This window comes from Perna viridis, chromosome 1 (assembly GCF_037379345.1).
Source record: "Perna viridis isolate PV_CMFRI_1.1 ecotype Kerala chromosome 1, ASM3737934v1, whole genome shotgun sequence".
Classification (NCBI taxonomy): Eukaryota; Metazoa; Mollusca; class Bivalvia; order Mytilida; family Mytilidae; genus Perna; species Perna viridis.
The window spans coordinates 27,633,196-27,654,776 of NC_142445.1; the positions used below are offsets into that span (position 1 = coordinate 27,633,196).

Genomic DNA, 21,581 nt, shown 5'->3' on the forward strand with positions numbered 1-21,581 from the left:
GAGTAGTGTCAGGGGTTTGAGGGAGCGAGGGTGGACTCAAAACTCTGACTTGGGAGCATGACAAAGATACAGACAGTCATTTCTTAGCAATGTTCCATCTCGAGGTGATCAAACTAATTATTTAACCATATATCTGTAAAAGAAAGACAGTTCATCTTAGGAATGTATAACAAATTATGAATCGAGATAAGTTAACAAAAAAAATCTGCTTCAGAACTGATGAATTGAAAGTGTATGATTTGCAACGTTGAATCATTGCATTCGTCGTGCAGATTTACACTTTCATTGTCAAGTTAAAATCTGATAGATTATACATCGAGTAGAATCTCTCCCTATTAAAATTTACTTGATTCTCTGTTCTTGGATGCTATTACTCATCCATATAAAAAAAATATTCATGTCTAAAAGTGCAATCAACTTTCAAACATCAAAAGACTTTAGGCAGCGAGTAAAGACTTTTTCAACTGTACTTTAAATGGGATTACACATAATTCTACTTTTGTATTATAGCGGTCAGGTCACAAGTGTTTCTGTTAATGGCTGTTATGACAGCTTTAAATCAAAATCTACCAATTTAAGATGATATACAATTATTGTTCTAAAACGGTTGTTAATTACATTTAAATATATGTCGTGTACGCATATATTCTAATAGTTTCGAAAATTTTGAGATTCTCGAGCTCTTTATTGAGGGAATAGAATTACTATAAAATGTGTCTTTTATTGGTATTTTTTACACTGTGTAGCAACAACAACAACAAAAAAGATTAAAGGATTTTCTTTAATTCTGTATAAAACTAAAGCATCCTCAGCTTGTAATAGCATTTATTTTTATGCAAGTTCTTTTCCTTTTTAAACTGCGGTGTCGTAAATGTGTGGTCTTCTTAACTGCTGTAATGGGCAAAATTATATTCAAAAGTCACTAAATATTCACAGAAATGTTAATTGTTTTACACTTTAAATCGGTATTTCCTTTTAAATAGTCAATTGACAAATTATATTGTTCTATAAATGGAGGTCGATTATTGACCGAAATGTAAAAGAAGCCGTCTTTCAGTCTGCTTCGAATATGAGTTTACACTAATGTGAAATAAGTTCTTTTCAATAATTTATTGGCATTTTAACGTTCATTTGTAGCTAACTGTCTTTCAAATGTCTAACATCAAATTAAAAAATAATTATCAATTAACAATTGATTTAAGATATAACTAAATTTCTTTATATTACAATATTATAGTATTTCCTGACCCCTCTCCCCGTTATTATGGCTTTTGATTAAACGAATTGATTTCTGAAAGTAATAATCTAAATTTAATAAACATTAGATAAAAGGTTCTTTAGTCAGAACTGTCAATGATAATTTTAAACTAGGACCATTTTCTCTTCAGGAGGTCTCACCTCTGGTTCAGTGTTTACTTCATACACCATCTATCAGTTTAATTTGATGAATTAGACATTCGCAGACAATGTATGTTTGGTACTTTGATATAAACAGTCAATTAAAATGGCCACAAATATGAATATGATATGAATATGATCTACTTAAACAGATAAAAATTATTCAGATTATAGTATTAGAGTGAAGAAACAATCAAAAAGCTTATAATTGGATGTTTTGAACAAATACGTTATGATCTGTAGACGACTAAACGAGATTATTTCTTATCTTAACAGGACTCCACCACCAATGTCAAGCTAAATGGTCACAAACCAACTCCAGCCGAAGTCCAATTGGTAAGTATATCTTGTATTCTTTTAGAAAAAAACATTAATATACTTCGGTACCTAATATAAATTAGTTTCTGTTCAAGAAACGTGAATCTTCAAGAATTGTGGTATTTTATTTAAAACAAACCATAGAAATAACAAATAACGATGTTCAGTGATAACGTTTCTTCTTATAATGACATGTGTTTTATGGTCATCACCATGAACTCGTAGATCGTTTTCAATTGGTGTATCCGACTGCACCACGAATACAGTTTTTTTTTAACGTTTCCTCTCATTACCTCCGGATGTGACATTTATAATTAGCAATTCGGCGAGTGACTTGATAAAATCAGAAGACGCTTACCCTACCGATACACCTGGTCCATGCCAACAGTTTTGTTTAAGTAGAGTCTGGGTTTGTTCATTTACTTTAATTTTTATGTTAGTGTTGTTTTTATTATTTCGTGGTCTTTGTGTGTGTGTCTACTTCCTTTGTCCAGTAATTATCCCTGGATTTTGTTCTTTTTGATTGCCGTTCTAATCCTGGTTCCCTTGATTTCCCTTGCAATTAAAGATAACACAAAGCACTATTAGGAATTGTGTTGTTATGTGGAGTAATCAAGGGAACCAAGATTCTAGCGAAAATCAAAAGAATGTAATCCAGAGACAAAGACCGGGCATGGAATACAGACAAACACATAAAAGAACGTAAAATAACCAAAGTAATATATAGAAAGTAACAAAAGTAAGTGAGAAACTCGGACTCCACTAAAAATTGGGAGCATGTAGCAGATGCACCGGTATGGGAAAGCGTCCTTGCTTTTCTAGAAACACCCACCGAGTTAACTAGATGTTGATTTGTTCATATTGTTATCATATTCATGAGATTCTATATTTTCACTCATTGCTTGTAATCTGATGACCCAGATTTCGAAGTACCCATTTGAGAACCCAAATTAATAGACATGTAGAAATATTTATCTTACGAATTATATGAAATACGACATATTTTCTTAAAATAACCCAAAGCGAGGAAGATTAAGGGATTATTAACTTCTCTGCTTAATTTGGCGTTTTTATACCCAGCCGATTAACTTATTAACATGGCATATTTTTTTTTATTTTGATAACCGCTTCTTTCTCCTTTTTATGTTGCTTTACTTTGTCTTAGTCGTAACAATTACTCTGTAGACACGTCTGATGGCATTTTGTTAATCTCGTTAAGTACCTATAATTAATCTTTGGTTTTGTTTTTATAATATATAAGTCTATTCAATTACAAGTGGAAAGACTTGTCTTCTTTAAAATTGACACAAATTCCTCATGTTAGTTTCTACTGGCTTTATGTATTTAGAATTAAATAAGAGAAAATATTATTAAAAAATACAGAAATTATTACAATAAAAAATATCGGCAACTCACACTGTGAAATAAATTCGGTAATTTCTTTCTCGGTGATTTTTCATATCACGTTTCGTGATTGGTAGTTTGAATTGTTCATGTTTTCGTTCATGTCTGAAGGTTGTGTTCGGTGTCTTCGGTCATGTTAACAAAATGATGACAACTTTTCATTTGTCAGGATTGCAGAGTGGTTTTAATTGCTGAACTATCAATTTAAAACCGAGTTTATTTCTAATTATTGTTTTTGTCCTTCACATACTTATGTATTATTTAACAAGAAATGAGCACTTGATGTTTATTTCACATTTACATTACCGATGCACCTGCTCTTTGCCTTAAGTTTTGACTGAGTCCTAGTTGCTATTTTATTAACTTTACTGATTCTGTTCTTTGTGGTTGCTGCAATATGTTTTGTTATACCCCTTTTAACTTAATCTTTTGTTTCTGACTTGTCTCTTTAGTCCCGATTTTTGTTGATTCTGTCTTGTCTCTCTGGCCATGAGAGTTTGTGTTCGTCAGTCAGCATTAGGTTTTAGTAATTAAGTCTTTGTAAGAATCATGCACATTCAGTAATATGTGATACATGTGGTATAAACATTTGTCTCTTTTCATTTCACGTTAAAGGACTTTTTAGATATGGTTTTCTTCCACATTCCATGATAAAGGACTAATGTTTTGTGGCATACTCTATATCATATGTGTTGGCTTATTGTCGTCTAATTCTTATTGATATTTTGTGTTGGTTGATATTAAATTTGTAAAATAAAGCCTGATAAAACCTGCATGATTCAAGATCCTTTTTTAAAGATGAACAGGTCTTTATCTTTCATTGACTGGAAAAATTTTGAAAATAAACTAGAAACCTGGCCTGCATACAGGCTAAAATACTTGTATTTAAAAATGTAGTTCAATCAATAACTTTTAAAGCGTAAAATAATGCAGTTAGTAATATATTCTCATGCAAGTCTTTGAACCTTAATAATACATTGAACAATATACTATCATGCCATGCAAGTCTTTTAACTTTTAATGGTTTGATGTATCGATTAACTTTCTGACTATGGCACGAACCATGGAGAAAGAGCAAACTAAATATCAAACGCCCCCGAGTTTATCATAATATAAAGTGAAATGGGTCGTTTGATAATAGATTTTAGTCTCTTTGGCTCTTTAAAGAATTTATTGTGGTACAGTATTAAACACGTGGTAAGTTATGATTTCCTGTTCTAATTTTGATTCATTTTTTAAAATAAAAATCATTAAACAATAAATATAAATCGGTCAATTTATTTTACTTCATCTTATGCAACATAAAACTCATTCCCATTATACGTTTTTCTATTAAATTGATAGCCCTTATTGTAAATAATAGACATGATAAGAGGTGTTTGAGATGAATAAACTTAATTCATTTATACAATGAAATCTGTATAAATCGAACCCTTAAAAATCTTAAAACCTGTCTAAACCAGATATTTCAAAAGTCCCTTTATATCAATTAAATTGTAGTTTGAACTTTGGTGAGCCGGACACCCGTCTAAACCGAATCCATTTTAAAGTAAAAGAAATGGTTCGGTTTAGGCAGATTTCACTGTATCTTATTAAAATATTGATAATTTAATTTCATCTAGTATTACATGTTTGAATTTATTATTTAATGGCATATCAATCAGTAATAAAACAGAACATTTATAGGTCCGGGAGCAAACCTTTTTTCGAAAAAGATTGACGAGTCTTCAAAATACCTTACAGTACTCATTTTTCATTTTACCCCCTCTAAACGAGCTGGGATTAGGATCACCTAGTCCTTCTCTTCTCCGGCATTACGTCTCAGTTATCTCAATTCCACTTGGATGAATTGATTTCAAACTTGATATGTGTCTTTATATATTATGGCGAACTTCGCAAGTAATTTTTGTGGCTATCATGTATATCAGCATCCTATTTTATAGGACTTAACCGTATTTCACTGTATGAAACAAAAGCGTGTGTGTACCGTATACCTCTTCGTTTAGAAATGACCAAATAAAGAACGTCTCTATCATTGTTCCATTTGCTCTAATGAATTAGGAAAATAAGTGTAAAAGGTTATCGTCTAAACAGTTGCTAACGTTAATAATTTTCGCCAAAAACTAGATTTATTTCAATCAGTGGACATTCAAAGGAAGAAATTGAGATTAATGTTAAAAATTATCATTTTCTTTAATACTGCTAACTTTAACACCTTTATATAATTATCGTGTATTGAAGTCGATATCTTATAGAAATATTTAGTACTATATATATGTGTGTTATATTGATAAGGTATTGACCATTAAGTAGGCTAAGAATTATTACCGTGTGAATTTTAGGACATGGTTGAAATTTGGTATGTGCTATCAGTGAATTGTAATCTTTCTAAGTATTTGACTTTAGAGGTCATCGCAGGTCACTAACATAACCATTGCACTTGTCCCATGCATTGACAGTTTGATTGGTTATTTGGTTTTAGTTTTAATTTCACTATATTTTTCGCTTCATATAATTTGTATTAATTTGTCTTCATTTTACGTTACGTTTTCATGTTATCTTTTTCTTTTTTTGATTGAGTTTAGGTATTCTCTTTTCACGATTATGACCTTTCCTCTGCCCTTTTTATTTACTTTTTGTTCAAAATGCATGCTGATAGATTGTATAAAATTTATTAGGGACATTTCCATATTTAGATATTACAACAGACATCTATGAACATGAAGATAATATCGTTGCTGATCAGTCTAGGTGACATTTTAGTTCCAATTTTTGCCGTCTTTTATTCATTGTATATATTCAGCATCGCCAGCGGTATTTTCAAAGGATTTTTTTAATTATTTTTTATTAGTCCCAATACAACAATTACCTAGGGCGATATGGTAGCCGAAAGGCATTTAAATTGAAGATGAACAAATTCAAATTATTCTTTTGGACATATTAGCATTCTAATAAAGTGCAGCCACTTAGGATATATATTTTCATGTAGTTTAAAATATTCCCATTGAAAAGGGTTTAAAATAATGCAACGGCTATTAACAGATTGTTATGACGTAGATACTTTAAATTTATGTCTCATAGGGAGAACCCCCAGGGTGTATGGGGGATGTAAGATCAGATGTACCTTGTGTAATTACTGAACACTAGGTCGATTCATTCAAATCGGGATTGTGCACTTTCCATTTCTTTATAAGCCCGGTTGAACGAAACCTTTTTTATTATTTATCCATTTACACCCTACGAAATTGGAGAATTCAAAGTTAATCATTACTTAATGGACATAATGATGCGTTGTGGTATAGTAATCGTAAGTTGTCATTATCATATTAATGGCTATACATCTCTGTTATGTTTGAAAGCACAATTTGTACTCCAAGTATACGGGTTGAAAACGTAGGTCGGGGAGGCTTTTTTTAGGTTATTCGGTAGCGAATAAATAAATAAAAATGAATGAAATGAAAATAACCATATATACAATTTTATGACGATCATATTAACAGCTTTCGTGATAATTAAATACAAGTTTGTTTTATATCAAGTGATATTTTGACGGCCTGGAATACTTTGATCGCGAAAAGCTATTGTTAGAAAACATATATTTTTTTTAAAAAAGAATATAGGCATATGTTTACATAAATTAGAAGGGTTCATTTCCAACTTTAAAGCGTTTGATATGATAAAAAAAAACATCAAAACGGTCAATATAAAATGTATCGAGATTGTTTAACTAAACGTCTTAAACGTTCGTATATCGATCACCTGTCCGCCCGAACGGGTTCGAAACTAACAGTGCTCCTGTAGACCTGTGTCTACCTAAACTGAGGCTACCTTGAAATTTTGGTTGATAGTCCTTTGGGCTACCTAAATAAATTCTTAAAGGTAGGTCTAGGGTATCGTAAATGACTCTTGAAAGAGATATGATTGAATCATTTTCTATTTCGTCAAAGCCTATCAAGCTTTTATTTGAAACAGAATGAAATCAATCTATATTACTTTTATGCTTACATGAGATTGATGTTAAATGCTGAATAGAAAAACGTTCCAATGATTTGTAAGAGTTGTGTCCCTTACCTTAGGTCAACCTCCTTAAAGTAGCGTTAGCCATAAGGACAGGACTACAAATTTTGAGGACTACCTATTTATATAATCATCTAAAAGTCCTGTTTGCTACCAAGTGACGTATAAGTAATGCAACAAAAAACAAAATATTTCTTTTTTTTAAAGTCTTTATTTGCATTATTAAGGAAATGTAATTACATAAATTATTCAATAATGTGGTCGCCTTACTGAAGGCAACGCTTTTAAGGATTTTCCCGCGGTTTATAAATTTAGATTTACATCAGCATTATACTTGTAGAACTGAATATGAATCACCGAATGGTGATGTTACATTTTTTTCCATTTAAATTCCTCAAATCATATATAAAAAAATGAACCATTCATTTATCCGCTATAAAAATAAAAAGATTTTAGCGGAACTATTAAAAGAAAATGTGTTGAATCTGAACGCAGAGAAATAAAGGAAAATTTATATCAATATTAAAACACGCTTTAAATTATTATATTTGGATATGTAATCAGTTTAGTCAATATGAAATTAAGTAGTACAATTTTATACTCTGATATTAGTGTTACAGCTGTCTCGTATCAAAACATACGGGTCGATAGTTTAAAGGTTGGTGGGGTTGATAAAAAGGTTAATTTTCCTTTTATTTAAAGATATCGGTTCACGGAGCACGAGACAAAATGAACAGAAGCAGTCACCCGGGTATCCAATACTAAATTTATACTGACCTTACCTATGCTAAAATTTCCAACGGTGTTCGAATATATTGGCGGGGGATCTTTAAACCTATTGTTACAACAAAAGAAATAACGCTAGTTGAGCAGAGATATTAAACGCACCAATACACTCTGTGGTATATTAATTCGTTTGTAATAATTTGATAAGTATATAAATTTTAACAATAGAGAGGGAGAGAGTGTTAGATAAATGGTCATATTGGATTTGTTACTTAGATGGATAGGATGGTAAACTAAGATTAGGTGTCGAATATCTCTGAAAAAACAATCCTTAGGATATTTTCTTTTATAACCACTTATATTATGAACATGACATGACTAAGATAGACGGAGAATTCAGTCATTTACAAATATTCATTTAGTAAGTCATCAGTTGGACTTCGTTTTAGGAGGTAAACGATTTTTCAATTATAAAAAATTGGTTAAGTCACCATTCGGATTTTGCTTTTAGGAATTGAAAACACTAGACCAAAATTTCACTAAAGATATTTTGGAGAAGTTGGACAAGAATGTTGTGACAGAGGATATATTAAGGAAACTAATGATCATCCACATGAGGAAAACTGCTTGTATAAATGTACAGACGATTAAGGTGGCAGAAGCCCCGATTTCCAGGACACACAGTCTTACCGATGCTATCGATCCTAGACAAGATGTTTTTGTCAATAGTGCTGGCAGTACCATCAGTCGAAAGAGCGAACCGGACATGCGACGATGGAATAATCGAAACGGCATAGGAGGGAACGGTGATGACCTATGGGGAGAGGTTCAAAAGTATCAAAGAGCGGTAAGTTGTCTTTTGTATGCAAATTTATTTAACTCTTTATTTGTAAGTGCTTTATTGAGCTTGTATGATTCCCAATTTCAGTTACAATACTGTATAAACTCAATTGCTTCTTTTTTTCTGTGTCTTTACTTTCAATGGTGATACATGTAATAGTTATTACTGTTATCAATAGTATCAACTGCCCACTGTCTCGTATTTTTTGTCTCGGGTTTTCTTTTATTAAAATTATCAGACACTCTTTAGTTTTCTACAAATAAGTAATATTTTTTACTTTTAATTTTTTTCGATGTTCGTGTTCAGTAGTTGTTCATTTTGCTGTACCATTGCGATAAAGCATTACATGTAGAGATATTTTTTTTTCTGTCTTTACATATTATATTTATTTTTGGTCTTTGCTAAGTTACGGATAATTTATAAAATAGTTTCTAAACGATATCGTATTCCCAATTCCCATTTTAATTTTTAAAAAAATGTAATTCAGTTTTAAGGACATTTTTATTCCTAACCCTAAACGGTTTCCAAGATTCGACCGTTGCTATTATTCTATTGTGTTTGCACAGTCTTCACGCTTTTTATTTAGATTGAACAAAATAATTTGAATGTTTAAAAAAAACTGTTAAATAAACTTCTTATTTGATCGCGACGATTAATAAAAGCACAAAGCTCCCAAAAAAACTTAATTTTAATGGATTGTTTGTTTATATCTGATCTTTGTTTGTTAAGCTTTATTATTTATTATGAATATAGTGACGTCTTTAAATGTGTGGTAAACAACATTAAATAGAGAGTAAGCCATTTATCGTAATTATATTTTGATTTCATTTAATCACCGAAAAATTAGACCTCACGATGTTTTAAATCTGTGGTCATTACAATTCTTACGACCAGAGTATTTGAAAAGATATTTAAATAAAGTGATTTATTCACTTTCTTGTCTCGCTTAAAGAGTGCCCTAAACAATCCTAATGTAATGATGTTTGAAGATCGAGAACGTTTTTGCATTTTATGTCAATGCATTGACATGAACCACGTAATAGAATGAAATAAAAAAAATTGTAAATAACAATTACACGATTTAAGTATCGGGAAACATCGGATACCTTTATTACAAACTGTTACATAAATGCGACACGACATTGCTCAGTTTTAACGTTTGCTGTTTATGAATAAAGTATGAAACTAACTGAACATCAAAGACGTGCTGAATTCATGCTCAATTTCAATCAAATATAAAAACCGACATTTATGAAATGATCGTTCATTTTAAATATTTACCGTTAGGTCTAGTAAAAGTATATTGAAAACGATATTTTCCCTGCATTTTAAATTGCCTTTTATTTCTCAATGCCGAATGGCTTGTAAAGATACTATAGCGAAGATGTAAGGTATATAAAAACTAATGCAGTTATTTATACAAATGTAATTGAGGTCTTTATATTAAATTGTTGATGTTATCGAATAATGATATTAATATGAAGAAATTAAATAATATAATTAGAAATATGAATCACAATGCAAAATTTAACTCGTTCCTGTGCCTGGTTTACCTTTTTTTGTACGTGTCAGTCAACTCATTGTTGGAAGGAATGGAGGCTCTTGAAATGACGTAAGGGCATCAAATATCATTTGAATAAATTAATAAATACCGCCGAAGTACAAAACAATGCAGGCTTATTATCCGTGTACATTTCATAGTTTTGTATGGATGTCAGTTTCACATTCTGGCGAAGTTAAATCGGAAAGTAGAACTTGTCCAACTTGACAATGGTTTGCCCAAAAGTGGGTTGCTTTAGACATAGTGAATTGTATATGAACAGTTAAAATATAGACTCAAATATTAACTGAGCAAGAGAAGTTCGACAGACGAACGGACGGACGCATACTATTACTATGTTCCTTCGTCGCGTTTTTTGTGCAATAAAATAGGTATTGATCATTAAAGTAGTCTAGACAAACGAAATTAGAAAGTGAAACCTAAAAGGACGGAAAATCTAAATATCACTTGGTATTGCTTTCAAATTTTATGATATTTTACATTGTTTTGTGATGCTTTTAAAGTGCTTTTTAAATGATGTTCATCCGACCACTGAAGTATGGAGTTGATATGAATTGAAGGCCAAAAATGGGCAAAAAATGCATTTTACGATATATATTTTACTTAAATTATGTTTTTTAACTAAAACTCGATAAACTTATACAGTTATAATGGACAGAGGATACACAAGGCAAAAGTCACCTTTACTCAAAAATTTTATGACCGTTTATATTAATTAAACTTTTTAAATTAGTTTTTCATCTTTCTGTTTCGGTCTTGATAGCTATAATGGTTTTACGCTTTCTTTGTCACGTAAACACTCGTTCTTTGTTAAAAATATAGGATACCAAAAAGGGTTAAAATTTAATCATGTAGCACAGGAAAGTTAATTGTTTATTTGGCATCTGTGAACGATTTAAATACTTAAAATATAAAATTTTTCGGTCACTCCCGTTAACAGCTGAAATGGTTATCGATATACGAAACAGTGGTTTGAGTAGGGGGTCTATTTAAAAATTGACCGCATGAACCATAGTATTGGTAAATTAAATGACCATTATGTTTCTATTAAAGCATTTTAAGCCGTAATGGGATCAGAGCAATTTTGGGATTTAGTATAAACTTTATTACCTTCCCTTACATACAACGGTTTTGATGTTATGACATTCTGTCATTATTCAAATGTCTGGTGCAAAGTCTCTGTTGCATAATCTAAAATCCCATTTTAATTATTGCATGTTAATCAGACTTTTGCCGACATTTATGGATGGGGAAAAGGGGGAAATTATTCCATGTCTGACCCAAAAACCTTTTTTTTTTATTTAACTATAAAATAAATGATGATTCACTGAATCTATTAATCTCAATATCTTAAATACAGATACCATAGAAAGATAATGATAACCGATTTTAAGTGTCTCCCGTAAAAAATGCACTTTTGAACAGAGAGATGCATTCACTCTATACTAAAGTAGACCAAACGGAATTCAAATAGGGTCACGATCCTCTAACAAACGATATTAGATTTCATCTCCCAATTCAACAAAACCTACTAAATAGAAATAATGAATGAAAATAAATAATTTAACACAAAAGTTTAAATCGTAAATATTCTGTAGACAGACAGCTGATACCCATAAGGAACAATGTGTCTTTAACACCCGGGGTAGTTTAACCACTTGTGACCCAGAAGATTTTCATTCAAAAACGAGCAACACTATCCCCCAGTGGGAAGGAGAATCAATGACACGAACAGTGCCCATTTCTACCCCCAGTGAAAATAAGTTCACCAGGCCGAAAATGATATTAATTGTAAGGCTGATCTTATCGTTGAATGTATGAAAGAAATTTCTCCAATGAATACCACAAAAACAATTGATTTTAGTTTCGTGTTACGCGAACATGGGAATGTCTAAATTTAGTAACTTTAATATTTCCCTTTCGTTTTATTGCATTGCAAAACATTATTATTCAATTTTAATTTTCAAATAAGTAGCAAATATGGCTGATTGCCAGGTACTTTAAGACAAAATAACAAATGGTAGTTATACAGATGTGGAGCTTAAGACGAACCATTATAAGCCCATTTCAAATTCCAATGTCCAATATGTAATTTAGCTATTTTTTTTATTTTAAACTCTTGAAATCAGCGATATGCTTGTAACATATTCAATTTCATCAAAGCCTATCGAGCTTTCATTTGAAGCAGAATGAAATCAGTTCACGTCATTTTGGTGCTTACATAAGATTGATGTAAAATGCTGAATACAAACATTCCAAAGATTGCAAGAGTTATTTTCCTTACCCTAGGTCTATCGCCTTAAATCTGTTGTTTTCAAGATCTTCATGGTGATTATTTGAAGGAAATATTTTTAACGAAATTTACGTTTTAATGAAAAATAAACAATGCTTTTTGTAAGTACGTGTAGAATCTGAAGTAGGATGCTTTTTTTGCGGCCCTTTAGTTTCAAATAGGGTTTTTAAAAATCAGTTTATGAAAAGCAAAGTAAAAACTTAAATTTTAAGTATTATAGAGAGTTCGTCTGATCTACAACTGACTCATTCACTTTGATTACAGACACACCAAATAAATATCTTTCCCTTTGAACAAACCATAATCCTCACAATTCAGAAATCTAGTTGCTATCTTTTAGGTAAATTCATCATGTTCTGGTGGCTCGAATAACGGTTAAAACAGCTTCATTGCTATTGTGTTGGCAACTCTTTAGAGCACGTTACGTGCGTAATTCCGATCACTTTCTATAAGATCTCAGAACGCCGATTACTTGCTTCATATGCCATGCTTACTTGTCACAATAATTGGCCTAATTCGTCAATTAAGTTGCATATCAGCTTTATCAAAGAGTATTAATTGGTATATTTGTTAAATTTCAATATTCAGATTACTTTATTAAGTAATTTGTATTGACGAAAATGTCAAAGTTTGATACATTGTACTTCGAAAATTAACCAGAAAACTTCTTAGCCTTGATATAACTGCCCTCCTCTAGGCATCCCACCCGAGAAATAATATTTCTCAACAGTGTTGACACAAATCTACTTGAGTCACGTCATTGTTTAAATTACAATACCGCACAATGCCATAAATACGACTTTCGTTTGAACAAAATCATACCTTTCATCACCGAAAAGAAAACCCTAAGTATTTCTGAAGTTTTAATTAGGTTGTACAGTGGTTACGGAACTATTACGACAAACTTATCACAATGAACAACAATGACAACGGCCAAGTGCCATTCTATTTCAAACAATACCCCCAAGGTTTTGAACAAGGCGTAATGTTACAGGTGCCCGTTTATTTCTGGTTATAAATATTTATAAATTCATTGATCTGATATTGCGTCTGTGATAAAATGTGAAAATAATTAACTGCAGGGGATATGGTGGATGAATTTCATCATCAGCTTAGGCGTTCCAACGGATAGCTATCCTAACAGGATTGTGTTTCAAGACGTCTTTTAACTTTGATTTCGTGTTGTTGTATTTATTATGACATGGATTTAGCTCCAATAACATTGGTAAGGGATGTATGAGTTTATATTATTCGAGTTGTATTCTAAATTTTTACATAAAATTACAATAGGTCATTACAACATTTTTTGTGTAAGTGTGTTTTTTTTACCGATTATTGGAAAAATATCTTAGTAAATGTATATGTTTACATATGACTGTGCTTGCATCGTAATGAATTTTGTTTGAATTTTTTTACTCTTGATATTTTGACGCATATTTTAAAATAATTATATGATTCTAGTTCGCAACAGTTCATGGTGTATTTCCGCTTAGCTTAAAAGTGTTACACAAGTACCTCCCGGAGTATCTTATATTAGAAACGCAACAAGACCTGTATCCATATTTCATTTTCTTCCTCAATATAGTAGAAACTTTTACCTATTAAGCAAATGACAGTATGTGTCTTGAGCTCTCATTGAATTCCCCAAATGCGTCGTTGACTGAACAGTTGCTAAAACGAACCTGCTGGAAAATTTATTTTCATTCATTTTAAGATCAGGCATATTCGATTGAACCGAAATACCCTAGCTGAACTTTGGTACCAATCCTGCTTTGTAACTAAGTAGTGATACACAATACAATCTGATTATTACAAAGAAGCTTAAGAACACATGCCTTTCTGTAACGTACAAAGTCGTTTTCAGGGTACTATATGTCGAGACCCCAAACTTGGCAGGAAACCGAGACGATTTTATCCAAAAAATTACTCTACTTCTTCTGTCCTTAACCTACATGTAGATCGTTGTTCATTTCACTTGTGCTCGCCCATTTCACTTTTTTTTGGTCGACATGCATGTAGCGTTATGCCTGCAATACATTGATGAAGGTTATCATTTTAATAGTGCCATATTGGTGATATAATTTGGTTTAGTAATAATACAATTTGGCAACTATTGGGGTTTTCTTTATATTATGATTTTTGTCCGTGTCTAAATTGTAAGTTCAACTTTTTGTTTATTCTATCAACTTAAACAAGTTGGCATTAACCTTGGCCATGGATATGTATGTGTTGAAAAAGTTCAAGGTAGGACTTCAAACTCAAACTCAAATTTGCATAAAGAGACATTTTCGAAAATTGTTTAGAAAAAAATGGACGCCATTTTGTAATTTATACATGTATATATTTTCTGAATTGTAGAAGTCGGCTCGATCGCGGGTACCGACCGGAAAGCGGAGACCTGGGACAACACAAGTACATGGAATATTACCCATGGAACCATTGAACGAAGGGACAGAGGATAACAACCTGACGAAGGTAGAAGAGGTTTGTGTTTTGTTTTACTGAATTAAAAAAAATCATGTTTTCATCAATTTTACAAAATAATGAACACATCGGACCGAGAAAAGACATTTCGTGACACTCCTCAATACTCGTACTTTTGTCTTCAAATTTTAAATAGCATTAAACAAAAACATAGTCTACCGTATTGCCTATTGTTATTCTGGATATGAAATATTGACAGTCTCGATTTCCCGCAGATAATTAAACATTTGTTATTTTTTGCAATCTGTTTTTATTTAATTGACTGTCTCATGTTGTATATCGTTTCAGAGAAATATTTATTTTTCAAGCACTGTAAACATCACCTGCTTTAAATTACATTGTCATTCCTTTTCATGAATTAGATATGGATTTTCACGGCATCCGGTTTGTTCTAACAAAAGGCTATCAATGTTTAAACTAGTTGAACTGTTATATCAGATGACTTATATTTTACATTGTAAAATCAATTGCACTTCTGATTCTGTTAATCCATTCATGAATACTAAACTCAGCTGTTTTCTATTTGGCTTCCCTTATTGTTTTCCGACGTCAACATTTATAGAACAACAGCATTCTTGAACATTTCCGGAACAAAACAATACTTATTCCGATAAACTATAGGGGCCATAGTCCGCTAACGTAATTCCAATGTAGTTTTTGACATCAATGATAAAATGGCAACCTACAAGCTTCTCCTAAGGGAAAAGGACTTTTTCAACTATTTAACTCGCCAATTCTTCGCTTTGTTGGTGTCTTTAACTTTCAAAATGGTCTAAATGGGAAAGTGTCACTTTAATCCTGTTATATTTAAAGAAAGGTCTTCAAATGAAAGCGGCTCAGTTTTGGTTGGAAGAATATGTTTACTAGTATATCATCTTTCAACATTTTTGCATATTTTTTTCAGACTGAGGGAAAATTCAGTGTGAAGAGTCGGCCTGATAGTGGTATTGCCGTTAGTATGTCTTCCGGAAGTTATTCCAGTTATTCTAGTTCCGAAGCGACAAAGGAACCACGTGATGATATAGACGAGGCTTGTCATATCGAATCCTCTGACATTTTGTCGGAGAAAATTGAAAAGGTAACTACAGTTAAATTTCAGTAGCAGATCCATATGGAGGATTTTGAAGGGGATAAGAACCGCCTTTTGTGTAAATGAAATTTCGTTTCTTTGTTCAACATTTAGGGGAAAATGAACAGAATCATGGCCTGGGACCTTCCTTTCCTTACTCTCTAGATACAGGTGATTAACTTGAAAGAATAACCTTGTTATGTGGAACATAGAATCTGAATCACTATGTAGGGATAAAAAGCGAACTCTTAGAACATGTGGAACTACCAACTTACATGTGTCATACAAGATCTGTAAGCAAGATGAAATAACATACAGTTGCTAAAAGGAGGAATGAATGAAAAATTAATTTGTAACTGTCATCTACAAAGATTTTAATAAACAGAGTGTAATTTTAACAAGGTTTTTCTTAGCGTATCTTACAAAGGATTTAAGAAATGTAATTACTTTGCAATATATTTGTTGTAGGTTAAACCAGAGTCTTTTAGCGACATCAAAAGTCTTGTTGCTGGTATTACTAAAGGCCTCGCGTCGACAGAAATGAAAGCCGCTGCTTTGTACCACTGGGTCACACGGATTAATTTGCCCAAGTACGCAAAACACCCAGTCAAAAAGAACAGTTCGCCGTGTGCTAAACTACGCCAGTTACATGATAAGAAGCTGATTTATGCTCAGTTTTATCAAGATTTGTGCAAGTAAGATATATACTTACTGTAGGCTTGTCTTATTTTCCACCAATAATGGATCAATTTTAAAGGTGGTATTTTGATAAAAGTGTTATATCACACATATTACATGTATAAGATTAAAATGATACTATGAGATCACGATTAAAATTAATAACTGACTTGCTTAAAATCAAAACGCAGTAAAAAAAACAGTCTTTAGCCAGTGTCTTAACTCCCCTGCTCTTCTATCAGTATTCGCCCAGTTGTTAATGTTATGCATGGCATAAAGTAAGAATATCCAAATCATTTAAAATGTACAGTTTTAAATAAATTATTCTATTTTCCTATCCCAAATATTTAGTAATATAATTTTTACAAACAAATAATACTTTATTTACCGATTTAAGCACGCGAGTCGATATCTTTCTAAGTAAAGTTTCTCATTAACAATATAATTATGTTTGAAATGTTTTTGTGTGATTATATCCATAAGTAATACAGATATCCACGATGTGTATGAAAAAAATACTAGATAAGTACTCTACAACAACTTTTGATTTTGAAACGTCAAAGAGTAGACTGGAATGTGATTTATGTGTGTTGTCATGCTTTGGCCTAACGTTTTTCTCTTAGTTGATATCTACAGTGTCAACATTTTTCCTCTAAGTTAACATCTACAATGTCGTCTTGTTTTTTGACTGACTTTTTTTTTAAGTAAAGTGAAATAACATTTTTGATTTTTTCCAGGATGGCTGGTATCAAATGTGAAAAGGTCGAAGGTTATGTGAAACATAAAGACTATCTTCCGGGAAATACTGTGCAATCATCAAAATTCTTACACACATGGAATGCTGTGAGCATTGATGGACAATTTAGACTTGTAGATCCCTGTTTTGGGGCACGGAAGGAAAAATTCTTCAACGAGCATTATTTCGGAACTTCCCCGGATGATTTTATTCTGTCCCATTTCCCCAAAGAAAAGAAATGGATGCTCATGAATCAGTCCATTTCAATTGAAGATTTTGAAGGAACTGTGAAAACGTGGCCAGCCATGTTTCATTTTAACATTCGCCCATTAAGTATGAAGTCAGTAATACGAACGTATGATGGGAAACTTAGTGTAACTGTTTTGTTAAGGAATGTGGCCGTAATTCCCAAGCTTGAATATGCAGGGCCTGGTGCAGAACTTGACGATGATTCATTAGTGGACAATATCGACGAAGAAATCCGAGATTCAGAAAACGCCGAGACATTCCACATAACATTGCCGCAAGAAGGAAACTATTATTTCACATTATTAGCAAACATTTTTGAGGAAGAAATAGACGTGCCTGTGTTTCAGTATCGTATTGAGTATGTTGATGAATTGTTATGAGTAATCGTTCCATATTTAGCTCGATAAATAATTCATTCTATATAAAGCCATTTTCCAAATTAAGGTTTTCAAACTCCACATTGGTCCATTCTTATCACTGTGCTTTAACTGTACTATGATAAAACTCCAGATTTAAATTTTGCATTGTAACATTTTAATACGGTTAGAGGGGGTGAATGACAATCGAAAACAAACCATGTCAGACTTAAGACATTGACTTGGTGGATTACCATTATCAGGTGCCATATTTTTTTCATAAATCATCATAACTGAGGTTACAAATGTATAATCGTGTTTATTTTTTAAAGTTTATCTTTATTATAAATGATTATTACCATTATGACTGTTATGATTTTTTTCTTCCATTCAAGATAATATTTAAATTATATATTTATACAAAAACTTACTCCCATGCAAGATTAACAATTCTCACAAAATATTTTCTTCATGAAAGATAAACTGTGTCACAGAAATTATGTAACTTGAACAATTTCGAGTCTGATTTTTGTCATCTGTTGAAGAATTTAAAAACATTGACATGTGCAATTGAAACATAAAGTTGATGTTTCGAGAGTAAACTTTCACATTTTAATAATAATGATAACAGTTTTACCTTATCGACCGTTGGTGACCTCATTGTTTCTCTTCGAATCTGGTAGTCATCCTTATAAACCTACCTCGTTTGTTATAATATCCTTGTAGATTATGAAAGAGGAAGGACCAGATAACCTTGTCTGACTCCACGTCCTAGTGAAAAAAAAGCTTAATATTGGACCATTGATATTGAAATATACTAAGGGTCCAGCAGAAGCCGGTCTGGACAGCAGTAACAAAGTTGCTCACGCTTTATAGTTTCTTTTAGCAAAAGAGAGTCCCAAGGCCTGTTTAGGTGTGCTTCCATCAGATTATTTATCTTGTTCTTCCTCTTTCATTGTTAGTGGTTTGTATGTGTTGCATCAGCCTTAATCAAAAGAATTTGAAGGCTGGGACATGCCATATCAGTATTGAAATGTAAGTGCTCTTATGTTATGTTTGTGTTAGCTTTTAGCCTTTCGCATTTAATTTATTGTTACATATAAAATATCACAGTAATCATTTTTTAAGTGCTATATGCTGCTGCAGAGATGTGATCTCTTATTTGTTTATATCTTTTCCATATTTGTTTTTGCTTGGATTATTTAGAACAGCTCACCGGCTCTTTTTAATTAATTTCTTTAAAACTTTTAAATCCGATCACTGTCAGTTTGCACCAGGTTTAAATAGTTGGGAAGAAATACAAATGGAATTTATGCTTCGTGTGTTCGATTTGAGAATTCACACAAAAATTTTTGCTTATTAACACATAGGCTTCCTTGCATTTTTAAAGAAATATTGGGTGATTGTAAACGATTTTAATCAAATATGCAGGTTTTACGCACCAGCTGAAGTTTAACTGTTGACCGTGATATATGCAGTCCCGATATCAGCATTCCTTTCCGCTGTTAAACAGTGGTCCGTCCATTACAAGTGTCTGTGATAAAGTATTCATTGTGGATTCATATTTATATTGTTGCTTAAATAAACGTTTCATTAAATATGTCTTCTTTTCGTTTCATACTTTGTATTACCTCCCGTTGTCTCCTTAATGTTACGTATTTGTAGTAACAGTAAATTGATCTTATTTTTAGTGAAGTATTTATGAAAGAACTCTGGATCATAGAATTGAGAAATATATTAAATATTACTCATTTGTACTACACTAGAAAATCAAAATGACACACGTTATTATAACAATTGTATTTGCAGAAGCTGCGTGTCTCAAAAATTTTCACACCGCAAGAAGTAGTCTTTACACACAAAAACACATAGCAAGCAAAACAAAATTGCACACATTATTATAACAATTGCATTTGCAGAAGCTGCGTGTCTGAAAGAATTCACATCGCATGGAATAGTTATTACACACAAAAAAAAATCCAAACGAACAAAACAAAATAAAATACAAATACACAAACTACTATCATTAAGTTACCAGCTCAAAGTGGAATTGTCCATTTCTTATACTCTAAACACGAGGAACGATTAACAAAACTAAAATTAAAGAATGATCCGAGAAATAATACAACTTCCGGTACAAGGAACCGTATCAAAAAGAAAAGACGCATCATCATACTTCTTACGGATACCCAATGTAAGCGACAGCTGAGAAAAGCATGATTTGTGATTGATTGATTGATTGTTAGGATTTAACGCCCGAGCAGCAATATTTCAGCTATATCCAGGCGATTAAGATGAAATGGGTGATACAGTGAACATGAAATGTTGATGAAATGAAAAATGGGATTGGATACAAGGATAATGGGGTCCACAAATTTTAGTTGCCACAGGAAATAGGGATAGGTGGGTAAGGTCGGGCAAGTTGTGAAAACATTTAACGTTAACGTTGATTAAGTCATAAAAAACAAATATACCTACAATCTAAATATATGTAGTCGTTCCCGGAAGTAAATTTAAGTAATCCTGGTCTAGTGATTTAGTAGGCCCAATCGGTCAAATGACCATTTACTACTTGCGGAGTCTCGGAATTAGGGCCACTCACTATTACAACTTATAATGTGTAGATCATGATCACGTATATATCTTAAAGAAAATACCAGAACAACCACGGCATGATTTTAAAGAATAATCAAGGGAACCAAGGTCATAGCGGTGATCAAAGGAATGTAATCCATGGACAAAGACCAGACATGGAAAACAGATATACACAACAAAGAACATGAAGTAACTAAAATCATACATACGAAGTAACAAAAGCAAATGAACAACTGGGACACCACTAAAAACTAGGAGCATGGACCAGGTGCACCGGTAGGGTAAGCGTCTTTTGCTTTTCTAGAAACACCCGCCGGGTTGCTCATAAAAAGTCAAGTCCGGGGTAGACGAAAGAGGTAAGGAAAACTATGACACGTTGAATTAATCATCCTTTCTTTCAACGAACATACGTGTTAATGATAGCAACGGTGATACTATTAAAATGCCGAAATTCCAACAGGATTCCCGAGGTCACTGTAACTTTTACGCATTTACCATTCTACTTTGTTATCGTATTTAATCTTTTTGTACATACACGTGATATTGTACTAAATAAATAATATCATCTTCAGTAAAGTTTAAATTCCAATTTCTATTTCGATTTTACTCTTATTTGCTGTATTTCGACCAAATATCAAGGGAAAAGTAGATAAGTAAAAGCGAGAATAATGTTTTGGTGTAACGTTCGAAAAGCAATGATATCGTTTGCACATTTTTTAAATGCCCAATACATTTTCATGGTGGTCAATTTATTACAAGAACAGAACAAACAAAAACGCAACAAAAATATGCTAACGGTGAGCAAGCACTTAAGAACGCTTGTTTACCACTTTTATTTACTTTACTGTAATTATTA

At 32.1% G+C, this 21,581-nt stretch overlaps 1 protein-coding gene across 8 annotated transcripts in view; it reads left to right on the forward strand.

Moving 5' to 3' along the window:
* Positions 1 to 19,728, forward strand: part of LOC148628040 (uncharacterized) — a 64,393-nt gene extending 44,665 nt beyond the window's left edge. For all 8 annotated transcript variants that reach the window (XM_088583838.1, XM_088583851.1, XM_088583870.1 and 5 more), the window contains 6 exons: positions 1,675 to 1,734; positions 8,375 to 8,710; positions 14,917 to 15,042; positions 15,947 to 16,120; positions 16,580 to 16,806; positions 17,527 to 19,728. In XM_088583838.1, coding sequence (XP_088439964.1) covers positions 1,675 to 1,734; positions 8,375 to 8,710; positions 14,917 to 15,042; positions 15,947 to 16,120; positions 16,580 to 16,806; positions 17,527 to 18,154 — 1,551 coding nt within the window. In that variant the 3' untranslated portion in view covers positions 18,155 to 19,728. The remainder of the gene's footprint in view (positions 1 to 1,674; positions 1,735 to 8,374; positions 8,711 to 14,916; positions 15,043 to 15,946; positions 16,121 to 16,579; positions 16,807 to 17,526) is intronic.
* Positions 19,729 to 21,581: the final 1,853 nt, after the last annotated feature.